At 44.8% G+C, this 20712-nt stretch overlaps 2 protein-coding genes across 6 annotated transcripts in view; one reads left to right on the top strand and one right to left on the bottom strand.

Moving 5' to 3' along the window:
- Positions 1-5604, bottom strand: part of SLC20A2 (solute carrier family 20 member 2) — a 115550-nt gene extending 109946 nt beyond the window's left edge. Inside the window, exon 1 of one of the 3 annotated variants that reach the window (XM_070781493.1) lies at positions 5467-5604. The gene's annotated coding sequence lies outside the window, so the exon portion shown is untranslated. Of the gene's footprint in view, positions 1-855; positions 5416-5466 lie in introns of those variants that run through there. The other 2 variants (XM_070781494.1, XM_070781492.1) reach the window with 2 other exon arrangements.
- Positions 5513-20139, top strand: SMIM19 (small integral membrane protein 19). Of its 3 annotated transcripts, none has more exons than XM_070781496.1 (4): positions 5513-5628; positions 9952-10089; positions 11593-11717; positions 18254-20139. In XM_070781496.1, the coding sequence occupies exons 2-4, from the start codon at positions 9956-9958 to the stop codon at positions 18316-18318; spliced, it is 324 nt and encodes a 107-aa protein (XP_070637597.1). In that variant the 5' UTR covers positions 5513-5628; positions 9952-9955; the 3' UTR covers positions 18319-20139. The 3 variants fall into 3 exon arrangements, with proteins under 3 accessions (XP_070637597.1, XP_019809067.1, XP_019809068.1); XM_019953508.2 differs by lacking the exon at positions 5513-5628 and adding an exon at positions 5695-5887; XM_019953509.2 differs by lacking the exon at positions 5513-5628 and adding an exon at positions 9060-9189.
- Positions 20140-20712: the final 573 nt, after the last annotated feature.

The following is a 20712-nucleotide window of genomic DNA, read 5'->3' on the forward strand; positions in this document are numbered from 1 at the left end:
ACTGACATTTTGATCTTTACCTTGGCCAGGACAGAAGACGGGCTTTGAGAAAACATTATTTCTCTGTGTTCATATCTGACTTGGAAATGGTATGAACAAGTGTGATTTATATGCAGCCATAAAGTGAGTTACAGAATTGATGCCCTGGAAAATTTCTTCCAGCCGTAAAACTCTGAAATTGCACACTATCTGGTGATAAAATCTTGAAACCACTGAGCCAGCTGTAGGCAAGCCATTTAACTTTGCCCTGATTCTCTCATCTATAAAATACAGGGCTTGTTCTTCCAATGATGGGTACCAGGATCACCTGAGGAGAACTTAAAATACAGCTGCCCCTCCAGCTGTGGCTCTAAAGAGCTCTAATTTCTTGATTAGGTGGAGGCATCTGTGACTGTCACTGTATAAGGAGCCCTGGGTCGTTCTGTCTACACTCATGCTTAAACCACTGCCATATTGGTCAGGGTGCCACTCTACCACCCTCAGAGTCATAAAACTGGGCAAGAGGGACACCATTACCCCAGCTTGACAGGTTTAAGACAAATGAATCACTGCATCATTGTCTCTTTCTCTAAAAATCCCCCATTCAGAGAAGAGGCCGAAACTAAGATTGAGGCTAACGTGCCAGTTGGATAAAAACACTTCCATGTAGATTCTTTTAGCCCCAGCTGTAGCCTTGGATACTTAAATAGAGCACAACTGCGGGGAACACTCACAGCCATCAGCTCCTTCGCTGACAGGCCATCCCAGAATATGAGCTGATGTTAAAAGGAGAGCAGCACCGTGTCATTTCTTATTGAAATTACAGGCTGTCCCCCGATCCCCCAGCAGAAGCGATGTGTCCCCCAGAACACGTACCTGCAGAGCTGCTAACCAGGCCCAGGCCTGCTCCAGGGCACCTCCTCCTTGGATTCCAGGGCCAATGGCGGTGCTCCCTATCGGCGGGGTCATGTGGGTTCAGTGGACTCTGTCGGTGCCCAACACCCACAAGATAACACTGTCGTCTCCCAACTAAAGGGACACAAAACTGGGCTTTCGAAGAATACCGTTTTCCTTCATCTTGCTGGGTTCTGTTTGCGGGCCCTCATCCGAGTCCACGTGGCTTCCGAGTGACCTCCCTCCAGGTCTCACACCAAAGCAGCAGTGCTGTTTTACTTTTTTTTTCACCAGAGAAATACGACTTGGTTGGAAGAGGCCTCCGGGCCCCAAGAGTGCTCGATTGTCCAAGACAAGCTGAAGAAGTGGGTCAAGATTTCACGTAAGGACCAGGCAACCGGACAAGTGGGCACCAGAAGCCTTCCGTGACATGCCCATCCTGGTAAGTTACATTCACTAGGGGTATAAAAGTGTTTTTTAAAAGAACGGTAGTAACAAGTTCATTCAGTACTGTTTTATTTCACATGAGCAGACACTGAACTAGTATCCTTAACAGTCACGGCTCTTTGTCCTTGTGAATCACTGTCCTAGAATTCAACAAGAGTCTGCCACGCAAGAGTCCTACTGCTCTCTCAGCTTTGAAATGCAAAATTCGGTTTCTCTTCTTGGTGCTTTCAGTCATATCAAAATAGAGAGTCCCCTCAACCATTTCATTATCAACCTCTTCTGCCTGGAAAATCTGGCACTGCTTCTGCAGCTGAGAGTCACAGCCACTGTGAGTGCTACTTTGAAATTGTAAAAGAGTCTGTACAGCTGAGAAACTAGGGTCAAGTTCTAGCTCTCTCTTCTATCTTTGATAAAGCAAAGCTCTGGGGAGAATTCACACTGACTCCAGAGCCAGGCTGCCTGGGGTTCACATCCCATCTCCCTAGCTTACTGCTTGCATTGTGATCTCAGGCACGTGGCTGAATCTCTCTGTGCCTCAGTTTCTCCATGTAAAAGGTGGGGCTATAACGGGATAACAGGATTGAGAGTCAAATAAATCTAGATGCAAAAGCACAGTCTAAGCACTCCATCGATAGTAGCTGTTATTATTTGCTTTGCTGCTGCTACTAAGTCACTTCAGTCGTGTCCAACTCCGTGTGACCCCATAGATGGCAGCCCACCAGGCTCCCCCGTCCCTGGGATTCTCCAGGCAAGAGCACTGGAGTGGGTTGCCATTTCCTTCTCCAATGCATGAAAGTGAAAAGTGAAAGGGAAGTCGCTCAGCCGTGTCTGACTCTTAGGGACCCCATGGACTGCACCTCCATCCATGAGATTTTCCAGGCAAGAATACTGGAGTGGGGTGCCATTGCCTTCTCCGATTATTTGCTTTATGTAACTCCAAATTCTTATACCGTTCCACATATGTACACAATGTTTGCCCAAATAAGATACTACTCACTTGAGGCCTGGGACCACATCTTGAGTATTTCTGACGCTCCCCATGGCACCTACTAGTCACTCAAGAGGTAAAAATGAATTTACTCGGTATAGATTGTTATACCGGATGAACAAGGAAGTTCTCAAACACAGACCTGTACAAACATGTATTCCCTGCCCTCGACCAGCCTGTATTTCGGGTGGGGAAACAAAACACAGGAAAACACTCCTGCTGTAACAATATAAAGCCATAAAAGATTGAATGCCAAAGGCTCCTTGTGAGCTGGGACCCTGGAGAGGGCGAGCCTGCAGTGGCCCTCCCTGCCCCTGGAGGCGAGTGGAACTTCCACAAGAGGCGGGCACAGATAGCGGATTCCAGCATACCTGGTCATCCCACAAACATTCACTGCACACCTTCCACAGGCTGAGATACGGCCATGAAGGACCTAGAAAAGGCCCCAGCGCCGCAGGACCTAAAAGGGCACTCACTCCCCCTGACAGCTGAGTTCTGAAGGAAGGAAGAAGGGGTGTTCTCTCGGATGGAACACAACACCGCTTCAATGCCTCACAGACAGGAGCCAAGGCTGGCGTTACAGTCGCTCCGGCTTCCAACAATGGCAAACACACAGAAGTTAACAACTTTTCCTGTTCTGTACTCTCAATATGCTCCACTGTTTATGAAGCACATTAAAGAGACATTCTCTATTATTTCTGAAGACAAATAACATATAAGAGGTTTACAGACACACACAGTCAGTATTACTGGAAAGGTTTTCAGAGTCTATGGAGGCCCAAATGAAAGCCCGTTCATAAAGCCCTGTGCTCTGGCTCCTCCCACCCTTTCCCTTCCTTCCCTCTTCCACTAGGGTCTGCCCACAGACGTCAAATATCTCCCAGGGAAGTGCCTGGAGATGCATGTGGTGGCAGGAATCAGTTAGTCACGATGGGCGGAAGGATTAACACTTGCATCTTTGTCTTCTACAGCCTTGCACTGATGACAAACCTCCACTCATCTCCTCCCGAAAGAGGATGCCTTCGGGTAAAGGAACCTCTTATAAATATCGACTGGCAAAAGCGTTCTCAATCCCTTACTGATGGCGGACCACTATACAAAGATGGGTCAAGTCCAACACGCTCTCATCACAAATGAGACACGTTTCTGAGCGCTTCCCTCATCCTCTGCAGGCCTTTCAACAGCTTCTGCTCTCATAGGATGCACACTGCTGGATCCCACCATCGCCCCTGGAAACAGAATAATCTTTTCTTTTTTTTTTTTTGGTTGCCCTGTGCAACTTGCCCGCCCAGCGATGGAAACCACGCCCCCTGCACTGGAAGTACAGTCTTAACCACTAGACCGCCAGCGAAGACCCAGAATAAACTTGATTAAGGATGTCCAAACTACTCAATTAAATCCAGTCAAAAATTTCTTAATGCACAAAGTACTGGACTCGAATATGTTTAAGACATTCAAAGGCAAACTTAAAAATGAGGTTAGAACCCCTACAACATAGGTTACAGAACATTCTTAATCTTCATGTACCCATGAATGTTAGACTCATCAACAAAGTAACAGCCAACCCACTGTTTTTTATTCCCTCGGTTTGGTACTGGAAAATCACCCTTCCTGTATGTCATTTGTTAACCCCTAATTAGGAATGTCACTAGGAGACTAAACAGGGTAAGAGGAGACCTTTCACCAGGGGCAATTAAGGCTTTCCAACATTTACTTTTTCTGAATGTCCAAGCACAGCCTGTTGATTGAGTGACAATGACATGTAATGGGAACTTTGATTAAAAAGAGACACAGGGCTTTGGAAACTATTGAATACTCCAATAAAGGGACTAATTGCAATTCCACGCAATTGAAAAGCCATCTTCCAACTTGAAAAACACATTTTACTCAGTCATTTTATATTGCCAACACCCTTGTTTTACAGAAACAGAAACAATTAATGTACATATTCACCATTTGGACACATTCAAATCCAACTCGTGTACTCAAGTATTTAAGAGTAACCTATGTTTATGCAAAAAGTTATCCCAAAGATTAAATGAGATAAAGCGTGTAGATGATTTGAAACAAGTCTGGCAAACAATCACTACTCAACATTGCCCAGTATTACTGTTCCTAATTTTCCAACTTTGGAATCATACTAAACAGTTGTAGAGCACGATTATATATACATAATGTATATAAGCTAATACGTGTTACTACTAGAAATAAAGCTATTATGTTATGCACCAAGCAATGCTATTCATCTAGGCAGACCTGAGTTTAATTTGAACAGAATGATCCGAAAAGAAGCAGAGAAAACTTGCTACGGGGTAGAATGTTAAATGTTAGCTCTAATCTCTGCTTATCAACTAAGGACACAACCTCTACGTCGTCTAGTGTGAATTATAATCAGCAGTCAGCTGATCCTAGAGAACTCGCTCAAAATGAACAGTTAAGACCTCAACCTCGTAGATAAGGGGCCATTTACTTGCGAGGCTGCGCCAACCACTGAAATCTGATTACTTCAATATTGACGCTGAAATCCTACATAAATTCATTACATGTCTCTTGCCGGAATTTTTTTTGCAAGTCCTTACACACACACAAAATTATACCCCAAAGCCACTTAAACTGACATGACTACATCATCCTGGGCGCATCCGGCTTTTAAAACATTTCAGTCGCTTCGGCCACGCATCATTTACGATGACAGGGAATCACTGACGATGACAGGGAAAGCGCAAAAGCCAGTTTGGAGAGCACGTGCTTTCCTAAGTCAATACGAAAAGTAACCCTAAGCTCACATCACGAACTGGGGTGGGGGGGGCGGGAAATCTTCGCGTTTCCAAACTGAATCTCGACCCGGGGCGGGGGCGGCCAAGGCACACGCCCTCCCCGCAGCCGGGCCGGCGCCACGGCTCCCGGGAGCCCCCGTCCCTTCGCCGCGCGCGCTCGGGCGCACCGCGGCCGGACGCAGGTGGACTCCAGGCCGGGGCGGCCGGACGCGGGCCACCGAGCCCCGGGGGTCGCGGGGAGGGGCCGGCGCCGCGGGGCCGGGGAGGGGAGCCGGGCCGCACTCACGCGCCCGCGGGCGGCCCCGGGGCCGTCGCCGCGTCTCCCCGGGTCGCGCCCTGACAGGGGAGCGGGGCGGGGCGGGGTGGGTGAGGGGGAAAGACCTGGCTGCTCGTTCCCTCCGGAAGCCGCCGGGCAGGCAGGAAGTGACGAAGCAGACGCTGTCCGGTCCGCGCGGGAACCGGGTCCGCGCGTCCGGCCGCCGGCGCGGCGCAAAGAGCCCCCGCGGAACAGCCCGGCCGCGCGCCGCCGGCGGAGCGAGCCGCGTGAGTGGCCCCGCGCCCCGCGCCCCGCGCGCCCCGCCCCGCCGCGCGCCCCGCCCCGCCCCGCCCCGCCGCGCCGCGCCGCCCCCAGGCCCGGAGCGAGCCGCCGGCTCCGCGCCCCAGAGACGCGGGCTGGAAGGCCGGGGCTGGCGGGTGGGGCCGCGCGCTGCCCGCCCCGGGACGGGGCTTCACCGTCCGCCCCCCGCTCTGCTTTCCGGGAAGAGCGCGCCTCGAGCATCTGGGTCGGGCCGGGAGCGCGCAAGTACGTGACTCCCCCGCCTGGGGGTGTCTCCGGGCGAGTTGTGTAACCCTCACCCTCACCGCCGCCGTCACCCCCGGGGCTCCTGCCAAGTGGGAGCTCGAGTGCGCCCAGCACGCGGGTGGTGAGTCACCGAGTCTCTGGGCTGCCCGGCACGGGCACCCTCAAATGCCCACTGCCCTTCATCGGCCCGCGGGTTGGCCCGTGACTTTGTCCCCTTCCGCTTCGGGAGCCCCAAACCTTGAGCGCTTCGGAGCACGGAGAGAAAAAAAATCCAGTCAGTGGTGGTGGTGGATTGTGTTGTGTGAGGAACTCGTGGAACTGTTTAAGTGATTCTCATCTGGATTCGTTTCAAAATAACAAAGCTCTTAAGTGAGAGGGGAAATTGGTAACATTTAAGACGTGATGACAGGGGATCTTCAAAATTGAAGATCCCCCTGGAGGAGGGCATGGCCACCCAACTCCAATCTTCTTGTCTGGAGAAATCCATGGACAGAGGAGGCTGGTGGGCTACAGTCCATAGTTTCGCAAAGGGCAGACACGACTTGGCGACCAAACCACCACCACCAGAGGTAGTATCCGGAACCCCAAACAGGAGGGGGAAAAAAAAAAAAAATATATATATATATATATATATATAGTTTATGATACAGTCACTTGATCCCAAGAAGAGGTTTAGTTCTCTACGTAGAAGTTTGTCAAACTGAAATCTATCCCTAGTTGTTCATGTTTTACCAACTTTATCTCTGGATACTTAAGTTCTCATTTAAGTTCTGGATACTTATTTCAGCAACTCCTTGCTGAAATAGTTCAAGCATTGATTTACAGGAAAAATATGTGGGAAAGGTTCCATTTTCTCAGAAAAGCCCTGCATGACAATCCAAGCACACGGTGAGCTTGCTGAAATATCCGTTAATTTGCCAGAAAGGAACCATTGTAATGCCCCTGGGCATTTTGTCCTCAGGAGGGAGGTTGTGTGTGTACACTTGGTTAGCCTGTGGGGAGCTGGGAGGGGGCTGGTCATAGTTCAGGCTCAAGGGAGCCATCGTCTGCATGGTGACTTTGGACAGGCATACACAGTCATGTCATTGGTCATGATGGAGGAATGGGCAGGACAGGCCTACCCCTGGTGCAAATCTTTCACAACTACACTACTAAAAATAACTCAAGTGCGTGTCCCCGGAACAGTAGTGTTACTGCATAGTGTCATTGCATACCAATCAAGTTGTATAACTCTTGGTAAAATTTCACCATTTGTGGTCAGCAGTCCTTTAGACTCCTTCTCCAAATATAACGAGAGACTGGCATATTTGTAGCAGGAGGAAGACAGCTCTGTAGGAACACACCATTTATTGAGGGGTTCAGGAACAGAATTTAGTGAAACGCTGAAGCAAGAGATTAACCTGGCTCAGAACAGTCAGGTGTTAGAACACAGGTAGGAGACCCACTCACAGTTGTGTCAGAGAAAGGGCACCTACAAGATGTCTCAGTAGCCATAGATATGTATGTTCCTTGTTCCTTCTCTAATTTCTTGTTAACTCCCAATCCTGAAAACCTACCCCACTCAGGGACGGCATGGTAATGCCAGGCCTTCCACAGCTTCTCAAATCAGACACCTAAAGTCAGCTCTCTCTCTCTCTTTTTTTAATAATTTTATTTATTTGGGCTGTACTGGGTCTTCGTTGTTGCACAGTCTCTTCTTTAGCTGTGGCGAGCAGGGGCGGGGGGCGGGTACTCTGTCGTGGAAGTGCACGGGCCTCTCATTGTGGGGGCTTCTCTAGAGCACAAGGGCGTCAGTAGCTGCAGCAAATGGGCTCAGCAGTTGTGTTTCCTGGGCTCTAAAGTACCGGCTCAAGGGTTTAATTTCTCTGAGGTATGTGCGATCCTCCCCGACCAGGGATCAAACCCATGTCCCCTGCTTTGGCAGGCAGATTCTTTACCATTGATCCATCAGAGAAGCCCTAAAGTCATCTCTTACAGCCACAACAGTCATTGTTATTTTACATTTTGGCACCAACAAAAATCTAGAAAAAAATTCTAGATTCCTTGCCCATAAAGTCTCTGATCTTCCAAAAGTTTCCCCTTTTAAGGTAGGTTGATTACTTACCATGAATAACGTTACGTTCAGAGAAACTCTGGAGTTCAGTTTTAAGGCATAAGAATCGAAACTGAGTAACGTCAAATCCCCCTGCACCTCCTACTCTCTAAAAAAAAAAATCCATCGCCAGTCTTCAGTAGATAGTAACTGTGTATGTTTAATGATTTAGTAATGTTTAGATCTTGCAGCTATAAAATTTTATCATTTAAATTCTGTTTTTATTAGTCTCTAATTTTCCTAAGACCAATCTGTATTTTCATCAGACACACATAGGTGTTTCAGAGACATTACTCTTGCTCTCAGTGTCTAGAATTTAAGTTAAATGGCCATTCAGTGATACTCACTTTATTGTAAATGAGTACAGTCTGTCCCCAGACCTCTGATATTGATTGCAGGTGTAAGAAAGGGACCAAAATGCCAGCTGACCTGAGAGCAGACCCTGGGGAAATTTCATTTTATGCAGAAGCAAACTGTAAGAAAGAAAACAGACTCTGCCCTTAATGTGCACTTATTAACTGAGACAAATCTACATTAAGAAACATTTTGGAGGCTCATAGGACAGATATTTCAGTGGAGGAATTTCTACAATGCTTTCACTGTTTTAGGATGTCTAGAAAAAATTGCAAAATGATTTCTTAGACATTCCACATACCCTTTTTCTTGGTATTAGAAAATGACTATCATTAGAAACTACAGTAAGTTATCACCTGTCATTTGTTCAGTTTTTCTCCTTTTGATAGAGTGTCTAAAACAACACTTCTGAATTTCTTCCACATATTGAATCATTTATACTTACTTAGTTGAGGTTTAACACAAGGGAAGAACTTTCTCTTTAAGGAACAATTCAATGAACTTCCCAACGGTAAGTGAGAAACCAGGAGTCTTTCCCTCACTTCTTGATACACTTGCTGTTACCACTCTTATTTTTCTGTGGGAATGTCCAAAGAATGCACTTCCTTGAATAGAAGTCACAGCTGTGTAAATAGCAAAAAGGGACTTTTTATAGCTTCTTTCAACCACATTTGGCCAGGAGGCCAAGGCTGCATAGATAAAGCTGCAGGCATTTTCATTTTCCAGGTGCGTCGGGGCCTATGGAAGAGCATGGTCCTGGCCAGCGCATCTCATCAAAGCCACTGTCACGAGTCCAACGTGTGCTGTTCTCTTAGCATCCCAGCCAGTTGTGTGGGCCTGTGTCATAAGTATTCAGGTGCATTTGCCTGGGTAATAGTTACAGGTTGGAAAATGTGCAGTGATATTTCAACCCATATCCTTTTAGAAATATTTTTTTAATCTCCAAGTTTGAACTTTTATGTAGGATCTGTGATGTTTCAAAGTCAGAAATAAGGGGAAATGCGTTCTGTGCCTTAGTGATCTAGATCAGGGTTGGTCAACTTTTTCTTGCCTTTTTTTAACTTAATTTTTTATTTTATTAATTAATATATTGAGGTATGATTGGTGGTTTACAATATTGTGTTAGTGTCAGGTATGCAGCAAAGTGACTCAGTTATATGTGTACATATAGCCATTGTTTTTCAGATTGTTTTCCGATATAGTTTATTACAATGTTGATTCGAGTTCCCAGTGCTACACAGTAGATCTTTGTTGATTATTTGATATATAAGTGGTGCATATGTATCGATCCCAAACTCCTAATTTATCCCTCCCCACCACCTCCCCTTTCCCCTTTGGTAACCATAAGTTTGTTTTCTAAGTCTGTGAGTCTGTTTTCTGTTTTGTAAATCTTAACAGGCCAGATTGTATATATTTGAGGCTTTGAGGGCTGTGAGGCAAAAATGGAAGATACTGGTAGTACTCTCAACTGTTTAAAATGTATCCATTGGAAATGTAAAACCAGTTTTGGCTCCTGGGCCACAGGGAGACCAGGGGCTGCCGCTGGCCTGCGGGCCCTCTGTTCGCCCGCATTTGTCCGGCCTTCACACCGTCACCTGCCCCCTTTATTGTCTTACAGGCCCATGCCTGGGGGCTACGGAGTGATGGGGGACGACGGGGCCATGGACTACAGCGTCCACGAGGCCTGGAATGAAGCCACCAACGTGTACCTGGTGGTGATACTCGTCAGCTTCGGGCTCTTCATGTATGCCAAGAGGTAAAGGCTTGAGGTTCTCAGGGTTGATGAGAAGATCCTGAGCATTTGCAAGTTTTGCAGGTTGGTTGGTTTGATCTAAATTTAATGCACAAAAATGATTTCACCAGCATTTTGGTTCCTACTATGAAAGCTCTCTCTCCTCGGCCCTGCCCTCAAATACCAGACACCAGGACTTGGCTTGCAAAACCCAGCTGCTCTGAGAGCCGGGCTGTGAGTGCAGCTCTCGGCTCCCAGGCCAGCTGCTCTGTACTCCCATTCTATCACTTCTGATATAGCTCAGAGTTATCACTCAGCCAGTTCACTGTCACCCTCGGACGAGCACATATTTTTGGCCCACGTCCCTGAAATGCACAAACACCAACTCCTACATGTTCAGCACTTCTGTCCTCGCACATTTCAAGCTTTCCCTTCTGTTTCTTACGCATGACTGTGTCCCAGAACTTAGTGAATGATGTTATATGGTTCGATTTCTTGTCTGTCCATCCTACAAACACTCAGTCCCCCGAGAACAGGGGCTTTTATTTAACCTTTGTGTCCCTGAAGTGGCGCATTAGTGTAAATCCTCCACAAATACTTCCTGCTGACTGTCGCACAGTTTAACTGTCCTTTTCCACACTCCCTGGCTCCTTTAAGAACAGTGAACAAAAAGGGAGGGAGGTGTTGCTTTGAAGAGGAAGAAAGCAGTAGTTGGATTGAGTTGCTTCTGCTCATAGCCACATGCTTTGTGACGTCCTGTACCAAGGTCAGAGGCTTTAGACAGTCCGGGATAATTAGTCATCCAAGAATAATTGCTGCCTGGCCTGGGAAATAGTTCAGATTCACCCTGCCCGTGGGACATGCAGGCTCGCCCTTCACAGCCCCGTGAACCCTGAGCCGCTGGCCTCCTGGACTCCAGGCTGGGGGGAGGGGCGAGAAGAGCCCCCACGGATCACCCCAGGGCCACTGGCAGGCGACAGCGGTCCCCTAAAGAGAGCTGCCGCCTCCTCCCCACCCCACTGTTTTAAAAGCATAGACAGGCTGTTGTTCATTTTAACTAGATGACCCCACTAAGGCCATGCTACTCTATTTAAGAAATAGTTTTATTCATTGTTTCCCAGAATTAAGGTCTGCTCACATTCTGTTTATTCACTACCCCCAGTAAATTAGCTTTATTTGCATGACATGACAGGGAGGAAAAGAATCGTACTTTTTTTGTCTGTGCATTTTTCTAAACAATAGGGCATTTTTTGTGGAGATGAGGAGAGACGTGTCGTATGAAGTGGGTGTATTCAGTCACTGCTTTTCCTTTCTTGTAACTCTTTGACTATACATGTGCAACTTCTTACTTTTAGTGAAAGAGAGAATACTTGAGCCAAGGCAGCATCTCACGGGGACAGAACTGAAGAGGGACTCGTGGCCACTTGTGTCCTTTTAATGCAGCTTCTGGTTACTACAGTCACGAGAGTGTTACAGTCCTATAGCTGAGAATACAAATCTCTTCTCTGCATCGTTTTTGTGTTTTAGGAATAAAAGGAAAATTATGAGGATATTCAGTTTGCCACCTCCAGCAGAAACTCTGTCAGAGCCCAACTTTTATGACACAATAAGCAAAATTCGTTTAAGACAGCAGCTAGAAATGTACTCCATTTGTAAGTATACTCTGCCTAATTGCATATATGTTGTTCAGTCACTCAGTCCTGTCTGACTCTTTGCAGCCCCACGGACTGTGGCCCACCAGGCTCCTCTGTCCATGAGGTTTCCTGGATAAGAATACTGGAGTGGGTTGCCATTTCTTCTCCAAGGGGATCTTTCTGACCTAGGGATCGAACCTTCGTCTCCTGCTTGGCAAGCAGATTGTTTACCACTGCACCACCTAGGAAGCCTTATTACATACATAAGCATGTTTAATACCTACTTTTAAAAAAAATTTGTGTGTAGTTTTCAAAGGTTATCAGAAATAAATGATGGTGGCACAGGGAACTACATTCAATATCCTGTAACAAACCTTAATGGAAAAGAATATGTATATATATGTGTATCACTTTGCTATACTCCAGGAACTAGCACAACATTTTAAATCAACTATACTTCAGTGAAAAAAAATTTTTTTAATTAAAAAAAAATAGCTGATAATAGAAGCATAGCACCTGGTTTGCATGAAGTTAGTGCTTCAGGACCTTTCCCCCATGTGGAGCCGTCCCCCCGAAAGGAGCCCTACCAAGCTGTTCATGTGATCATGTTTTTGAAAATTCAGCAAAAATTAGATGTTTTGCTAGTTGATGAGATTTCTGTCTGGTCCTCCTCTGACTTGCCGCACGTGCAGTGGTGCTGAGGTGGCCACGAGCACTTTGAGGATCCGGCTAAGGGGAGGTTTTGAGTTGAAGCTACTTTTAGTTTGGGTTTGAGTTTTGTGTTTACAGAGTTTGCAGTCACTTCAGTTTCAATTAAATGACCGCGTACCGCAGCCACATTATATGCGTATAGGAACAGCTTCCAGGCCAGAGGTTATTAACATATCCTGTGAATCCCAACGCTGAGTGTGTAGGTGGTGGAGAAGAAACAAAGGTTAAAGGGCACAGAGCCAGGGTGAAAGTTGCACCCAAGCCACAACCTCTGATGCCACCATTAAAAAAAATGAGGTGTGGCTTCCATGGTGTGTCATTAAATGAGGAAGGGCAAGTGGTAATTGTATATATGCTAGGGTGCCACTCCTTTAACACTGAGCGACTACAACATGTATGTGTAGTAAAAATGTTGTATATCGTTTTTCTTATCGACATGTAGTTGAGTTACAATGTTGTGTTATACCTGTGTTTACATGTATATAGCGCAGTGATTCAGCTATACATTTATATATATATATATTCTCTTTCAGATTTGTTTTTCCCTAGAGAACACCACGAAATATTGAGTATAGTTCCTTGTGCTGTTTAGTAAGTCGTTGTTGGTCATCATTTTATATTCAGTTGTGTGTGTATGTTAATCCCAACCTCCCAGTTCATCTCTCCCCAACTCCTTTATGTCTGTGGGTCTATTTCTGTTTTGTAAAAAAGTTCATTTATATCTTTTTTGTTTTTTGAGATGTCGCATATAAGCAGTATCAATGATATTTCCTTCTCTGACTTTGCTTATATGGACGTTCAGATTGCCTTCATTGTCTTGGCTATTATAATAGTGAACTTGGCTTGGCTGTTATAAATAATGCACCTGTGGACATTAGGGTGCACGTACCTTTTCATATATCCAGTTTTCTCTGGGTATATGTCCAGGAGTGGGGTTGCAGGATTGGATAGCTTTAGTTTTTAAGGAGTGTCCATCCTGTTCTCCATAATGGTTGTACCAGTTTAGACTGTAGGAGGGTTCTGTTTTCTCCACATTATTATTTGTAGACTTTTTGATGCTGGCCATTCTGATCCTTGTAGTTTGATTTTGCCTTTCTCTAATAGTTAGTGACGTTGAGCATCCTTTCATTTACTTCTTGGCCCTATATTATGTCTTTTTTGGAGAAATGTCTGTTTAAGTCTTCTGCCCATTTTTTGATAGGATTGTTTGTAAAAATGTTCTGTATAATTATGCAAGCCTGGAGGAAAGCTTGAAAAGATACACATGAGATTATTAGCATTCATTACCTTGATGGGGATGCTGTGGAACTCAAGGAGAAAAGACAGTATTTTTAAAAGAAAGATGTCTGCAGTAAAATCTTTAATGTGAATGCGTGCATGCTAATGGGTATAAAAAGAAGCAAGGAAGAATGGTCAGCAAGATATTCCTAGTGTATCTCTCAAGAGACTGGAATTTCAGGTGAAAAGTAGAAAAAAAACATATATATATATATAATTTTTCTAACACAAGTAGAACTTCTAAAAATTCTTCAGCATAAATTTCACCCTGAGAACTATAGACAGCAGTTCCTCTGTGGAATGGGGCTGCAGGGCTGATCAGGTGGGAGGAAGATGCACTTGCGGTGTTTCCTCTTAGGGTCCCTTTCGCATTTTGTGTCATATTCATGTGTTACTAGCTCAGAATAAGAAGTAAACCTGAATTTAACAGAGCAGCATTATTCATAGTAGCCAGAAGATGGAAACAACCCAAGTGTCCTTGGCTCCTGAATGGTCCACAGCCTGCGGTCTGTGCGTGCACAGGGTTCATTCAACCTTTAAAGGGAAGGAAATTCTGACGGGTGCCACAACAGGCATGAACCTCGAAGACGTTATGCTCCATAATTACTCTTATCAGGAGTGAAGGAAGCCACTCACACAATAACAAATAGTGTGTGATTTCACTTCTCTGAAGCAAATTCCCAGGGACAGAGTGGAGTCCTCACCAGGAGCTGGAGGAGGAGGGGACAGGGAGCTTCTGTGTGCGGAGGAGAGAGGTCAGCGCGGGGTGGTGGGCCGACGGGCGCTGCTGCTGGCAGCCCAGCAATGTAAACGGAGCTTCTGTCCCCGAACCACTTAAAAATGGTGAAAATGCAAATTTCAGTGCTTTTGTATTTTACCTCAAAAAAAAATCCCTAAGAAAACCTAAGTATTAAAAACAAAAACACAGAGAGCGAGAAGCTCTGTATGGAAAGTTAAAGGATTAGGTTTTCCTTGATGCCTGCTCAAAACAGAGGTTAGTGGGAGTGCCCTGGTGGCCTAGCAATTAGGATTTGGTGCTTTCACTGCAGAAGCCAGAATTCGATCCCTGGTTGGGGAATCTTAAGATCTGCAATGCCACGCAGCGCAGCCAAAATACAAAAACAAACAAGAAACTCCCAGAAGTTAGTTGGCATCAAAAAAAAAAAATCCATTAGCATAGCATATACAAGTTTAAACCCAGTGTACCGTTCTTTTTCTTCTTTAATGAAAATGGCATAAAAATGAAATTTGTCCAAATGCCTGTATTTGTAAGGTGTGTTAGTTTTCTGTTGCTGCTCTATTACCACAAATTCAGTGGCTGACACAGCACAAATCTTACAATTATAGGTTAAAAGTCCCACAGCCGTTTCACTAGGCTAAAATCATGGTGTCAGCAGAGTTTTGTTTCTTTCTGGAGGCTGTGAGGGTGTGTTTCTTTGCCTTTTCCAGCTTCTAGAAGCTACCGCATTGCTTGGTTTGTGGCCTCATTCACCCGTCTTCAAAGCCAGTGGCACTGTGTCTTTCTGATCATTCTTGCATTTTTATAGCCCCCTCTGTCTCTGAACTCAGCCAGTAGAGGCTCTCTGATTTTCAGGGCCCCTGGGATCAGGTTGGGCCAAATAATCCAGGTGATTACATAATCCCCCCTCTCAACATCCTTCATCACGGCTTTCAAGCCCCTTCCGCCCTAGAAGGTAACATATTCACTGATTATGGAGATTAGGATGTGGAGTCGAAGCTGTTGTTCTTATAAATAGTGAGTATTTGCACATTTAATGAGTCCCATCACATTGCATCATGCCTAGTGTTGATGACATATCTAATCCTGATTTAGTCTGTAGGTTCAAGAAAGAAGCAGAAAAAATTCTCTTCCTTCCAGATTCTCTTCTCTTTCCTTAAAGAGTGAACGTGAAAGTTGCTCAGTCGTGTATGACTCTGTGATCCCATGGACTATACAGTCCAAGGAATTCTCCATGTCAGAATACTGAAGTGGGTAGCTATTCCCTTCTCCAGGGGATCTTCCCAACCCAGGGATCGAACCCAGGTCTTCCTCATTGCAGGCAGATTCTTTACCAACTGAGGCACCAGGGAAGCCCAAGAATACTGGAGTGGGTAGCCTCTCTCTTCTCCAGGGGATCTTCCTGACCCAGGAATCAAACTGAGGTCTCCTGCATTGCAGGCAGATTCCTTAAAGAGGAACCCCCAAATTGTATAAGTTTTAGGCCACAAAAGTCTGGATCCACCCTGAGTATATAAACAAATAGTATTTCTTCCTTTGCTGGTAAAAACTTAACAGAGACTGAAAGCTTCAAAGCTAAACCATTCACAAGACTTTGGCCCTCTGCCGGGAACCGGCATATTGCATATTGAGTGCATATTGCATATTGAGTGCAGCACTTTCCACAGCATCATCTTTCAGGATCTAGAATAGCTCAACTGGAATTCTATCACTGCCGGTAGCCAGCGTGAGGAACTCCGCCCATGACAAAGGTCATGAGGAAGGAGGCTCGGCATACGCAAAGGCGGGATTGAGCCTCAGGAGTCCCCCATCTACCCCCAAAACCAGTGCTTTCACCTTGGTGCTTTCACCTACACCTCTGACTTTACGGGGGGCTGTCCCCCACTACCTCTCTCTGAAAAAAAAGAGTTAGCTTACAGCTCCAGTTAATAATTCCTGGGTGTGACAGTGTTTAACCTACAAACTCCTTTGGAAATCCTCTAGCCTGCCTGAATAGGTTTTTTCGGCCACATGTGATTGTTCAGAGCCTCCCAACTGTGAGAGGCATGAGATGTTCTAAACTGTCTAAATACAGATTCCTTTGAGCAATTAAAAGATTGATTAGAAATTGTATTGGTGAAGGGTTTTTCACTTGTTGGGCCAATGTTTGCTGCTAAGTCTCCATATCCCTTACCTGCTGTGTCCCTGGCAGTGTATTGATTACTATAATTGGTGTAAATAGTAGCTTTAATGTTTGTAACCTGGGATCCTTGAGTTAATTCTTTTTCTTGTTATAGCCCACCTCACCTTTGCTCTGTAGGAATGCAACTTTATCTAATGCTTTTGGAGGGTGGCTCCTGACCAATCACCTTTAGAGAAAAATAAGTTTTCTGAAGAAAGGGTCTTAAAATGTTAACAGGCCTCTGGGCCAGAAGATGATGCAAATCACCTAAGCTTTTGCATATGATAAGTTTGCAGGAAGAAAGCCTGGCTTGCTGCATGACTCTACCCCTTCCCCCATTATCCTCTATGCATAATTTAAGGTATAAAAACTACTTTGGAAAATAAAGTGCGGGCCTTGTTCACCGAAACTTGGTCTCACCATGTCGTTCTTTCTCTTACCTTCTGGCTGAATTATTCAGCCTCTTCTCCACTGAATTTCCTCACTGAGCTATCCTTATTTCAGCCTCTTTTCTTCACTGAATTTTCCTACTAAGCTATCCTTATTCTATTACTCTTTATATCCTTAATTAAAGTTTAATTAAGCAGTTGTTTCCTGATCCTCGCCGACGCCGTCCCCGCTTCGAATTCCCTGGATCCACCGGGGCTGGACCCCGGCAGCCCTCCACTCTCTAGTTTTCAGGTTAAGACCTTCAATAATTATTTCTCAGAAAAACAAAAACGGTACAGAATTGCAAGTCTGTTTTTTCTTCTCGTTTACATTAATGACAATGTTCAGTAAATGTCTTAGGCTTGTCATTTAATATATAGTCAAATTCCTTATGGTGTGGCAAAAGCATTATTAATCATTTATCTTGAGGTGGAGATGGAGGATAACAAAGAAGGACATTACAAAATGTTACTTTGAGTTTAGTAGCTTTATTAGTGTTTACCCTATATTTTGGGCTTCCCAGATGGTGCCAGTAGTAAAGAACCAGCCTGCCAATGCAGGAGACATGGGAGATGCAGGTTTGATCCCTGGATCAGGAAGATCCCCTAGAGGAGGGCATGGCAACCCACTCCAGTATTCTTGCTTGGAGAATCCCATGGACAGAGGAGCCTGGCGGGCTACACAGTCCATAGGGTCACAAAGAATTGGACACAACTGAAATGGCTAAGCATGCACTCACTCTGTATTTTAGTGTTCTGAATAAGCCAGTGTACAAAACAATAATAATAAACATTTGAAAATGGATATCAGCACTGATGAGAAATTAGAGAATCACAAAGTATCATAAATTTCCTCTAGTGAAAAAAAATTGTTTAATTCTAAGATAATTCTTTTGGGGCTTCCCTGGTGGCTCAGACGGTAAAGCGTCTGCCTGCAATGCGGGAGACCCATGTTCGATTCCTGGGTCGGGAAGATCCCCTGGAGAAGGAAATGGCAATCTACTCTAGCACTCTTGCCAGGAAAATCCCATGTACGGAGGAGCCTGGTAGTCTGCAGTCCATGGGGTCGCAAAGAGTCAGACACGACTGAGCAACTTCACTTTCACTTTCAAGCTAATTCTTTACTGAGAATCATGACTTGACTGTAATTTAATGATGTGAGTTCATAATGATTTTGAGACTTTATTAATTGTATCTCCTTTTTTCTTGTTTTTTTCTTTTGTTTATTTCCTAATAGCCAGGAAGTATGACTATCAGCAGCCACAGAGCCAAGCTGACAGTGTGCAGCTCTCGCTGGAATGAAATCTCAGAAAATCAGCAGCATAAATGCCTGTTGTTCAAGAGTGTGATCTCCTCCTGCTACTAAATCATGACCAGCGTTTTGGGTTTTTTTTTAAGTTCTGTCTCCATAAAATCATTCTGTTTGTGACTTTCCCCCCAATCTTTTGGTGTGTTTGGTTTCACTTTTTAAAATTTTATCTCCAAATCATTTGTTCCACAAATTAAAAATGCCTCCAAAGGCCTGAACACAGAGAGTCTGGGGAGGTAGACGGTCAGCAGAGGTGGCAGTCTTACCTCGTGAAGACCTTCCCTCCTTCAGGATGCAGTCAGGAGCAAAAGCGCAAGAGTTTGGAGCCTAGGCCGCTTTTGAACGTTTTCGCAAAATTAAAAAGTAAAAATCAAATCATTGAAAGAACTTCCTCTTCGATTGTCGGGGGATAAATGTCGTAATGGATAAGGGACTAACTAACGTGTGTTCCTGTGGCTGTTGTCACCTCCGGTTGAATTAGCCATCTTTGCTTCTTCAGGAGTCGCACAGGAAACTGTCTTTTCTGCACCGTGAAATCCTGACACACACCCCCCTGCTAGTTGTGGAACTTGCCTGGGACTGGAGTTCGTTCCCCTTCATTGTGTTCCCACGAGTTCCTTCCACCAGAAGAGTCTTCTTCCAGCCATGCCAGGGCTGTGCTGCTGAATACATGGGCACCTCTGACAGGTGCTAGCTACTTGCTTTGGGATCTTATGACTATAAATGTTTCACTATCTAGCTTCTTGGGCTTTTTTTTTTTTTTAAACCATAATAAGCTTTCCGGTAGACTCATACCTTGTACCATTTTTATGCTGAAAACTTCATGCTGAAAACACTGAAATGTTTTTGCCCAGTTTTTCATATTTATTTAAAGAAAAACTGGTTGGAGGTAATAGCAGGTACGTTTAACTGTCCATATAACTGTTCAAGAATTTGTTTTCAGGACTTCCCTGGTGGTCCAGTGGCTAAGAATCCATGCTGCCAGTGCAGGGAGCCTGGGGTTCAAGCCCCCGTCAGGCAACTGGATCCCACGTGCCACAGCTGAAGATCTTAAATGCTGCAACTAACACCCAGAGCAGCCAATTAATATTAAAAAATTAAGAATTTGTTTTTGAATCAAAATGCAATTTTAAAAGTTAGTTAATATTTTAAATGTTATTGCCTTTTCCTTTACAATTATGAAGTAAAAAATATAAATTTTATGGGTTTTTTTAAAGATTTTTTTTTTTGAGGTGGACCATTTTAAAAGCCTTTATTGGATTTGTTATAATACTGTTTCTGTTTTTTGTGTTTTGGTTTTTTGGCCAAGAGACATGTGAGATCTTAGCTCCCTAAACAGGGATCAGACCTGCCCCCCTTGGATTGGAAGGCAAAGTCTTAACCACTGCACCACCAGGGAAGTCCCAAGAATATAAATTTTAAATGAAAAAGTTTAGGCCAAATGAAATAATTTCAAGAAAATTGCACTTATTTTAAAATTTATGTCACTCAAAAATGTATATCTTTTATAAGGTGGATTGTTGATCAAATGAAATAATTCTTTCTTAACCCACAGATGAGTTTGAATTCCCCACCTGTACCCAGAATGAATACATAGACTGAAGGATTGTAAACAGTGGTAATTATGGCCTGGGACAAGCCGAGCAGCGAGAGAACAGTCTCTTAAACTTTGCTCTTATGTAATCAGGAGTGGGAGTGGTTCGTATGCTGTCACTGATGTGAAGCACAAACCTGGACAAATTATGAAAACTGGCTATCTCAGCTGATTTGAACAAAATGTGTACCTAAGTAAATAAAAATCACAACAAAACTGATGGTGATGGCTTTTTATTTGTATCCACTAGCCATGAAATTAAAAGGTGTTTGCTCCTTGGAAGAAAAGCTATGACCAATCTAGACAGCATATTAAAAAGCAGAGACATTACCTTGCTGACAAAGGTACATCTAGTCAAAGCTATGGTTTTTCCTGTGGTCATGTATGGATGTGAGAGTTGGACTGTGAAGAAAGCTGAGTGCCAACAAATTGATGCTTTTGAACTGTGGTGTTGGAGAAGACTCTTGAGAGTCCCTTGGACTGCAAGGAGATCTAACCAGTCCATCCTAAAGTAGATCAGTCCTGAGTATTCATTGGAAGGACTGATGCTGAGGCTGAAGCCCCAATACTTTGGCCACCTGATGTGAAGAACCGACTCATTAGAAAAAACCCTGATGCTGGGAAAGATTGAGAGCAGGAGAAGGGGACAACAGAGGATGAGATGGTGATGGCATCGCCAACTTGATGGGTGTGAGTTTGAGCAAGCTGCAGGAGTTGGTGATGGACAGAGAAGCCTGGCGTGCTGCAGTCCATGGGGTCGCATAGGACATGACTGAGTGACTGAGCTGTACTG

This window comes from Bos indicus, chromosome 27 (assembly GCF_029378745.1).
Source record: "Bos indicus isolate NIAB-ARS_2022 breed Sahiwal x Tharparkar chromosome 27, NIAB-ARS_B.indTharparkar_mat_pri_1.0, whole genome shotgun sequence".
Classification (NCBI taxonomy): Eukaryota; Metazoa; Chordata; class Mammalia; order Artiodactyla; family Bovidae; genus Bos; species Bos indicus.

Coding starts and splice junctions, on each gene's coding strand:
- SMIM19 (XM_070781496.1), top strand. CDS start 9,956: ATGCCTGGGGGCTACGGAGTGATGGGGGACGACGGGGCCATGGACTAC. Junction 10,090..11,592: donor CTCTTCATGTATGCCAAGAG/GTAAAGGCTTGA, acceptor TTTGTGTTTTAG/GAATAAAAGGAAAATTATGA. Junction 11,718..18,253: donor GCTAGAAATGTACTCCATTT/GTAAGTATACTC, acceptor ATTTCCTAATAG/CCAGGAAGTATGACTATCAG.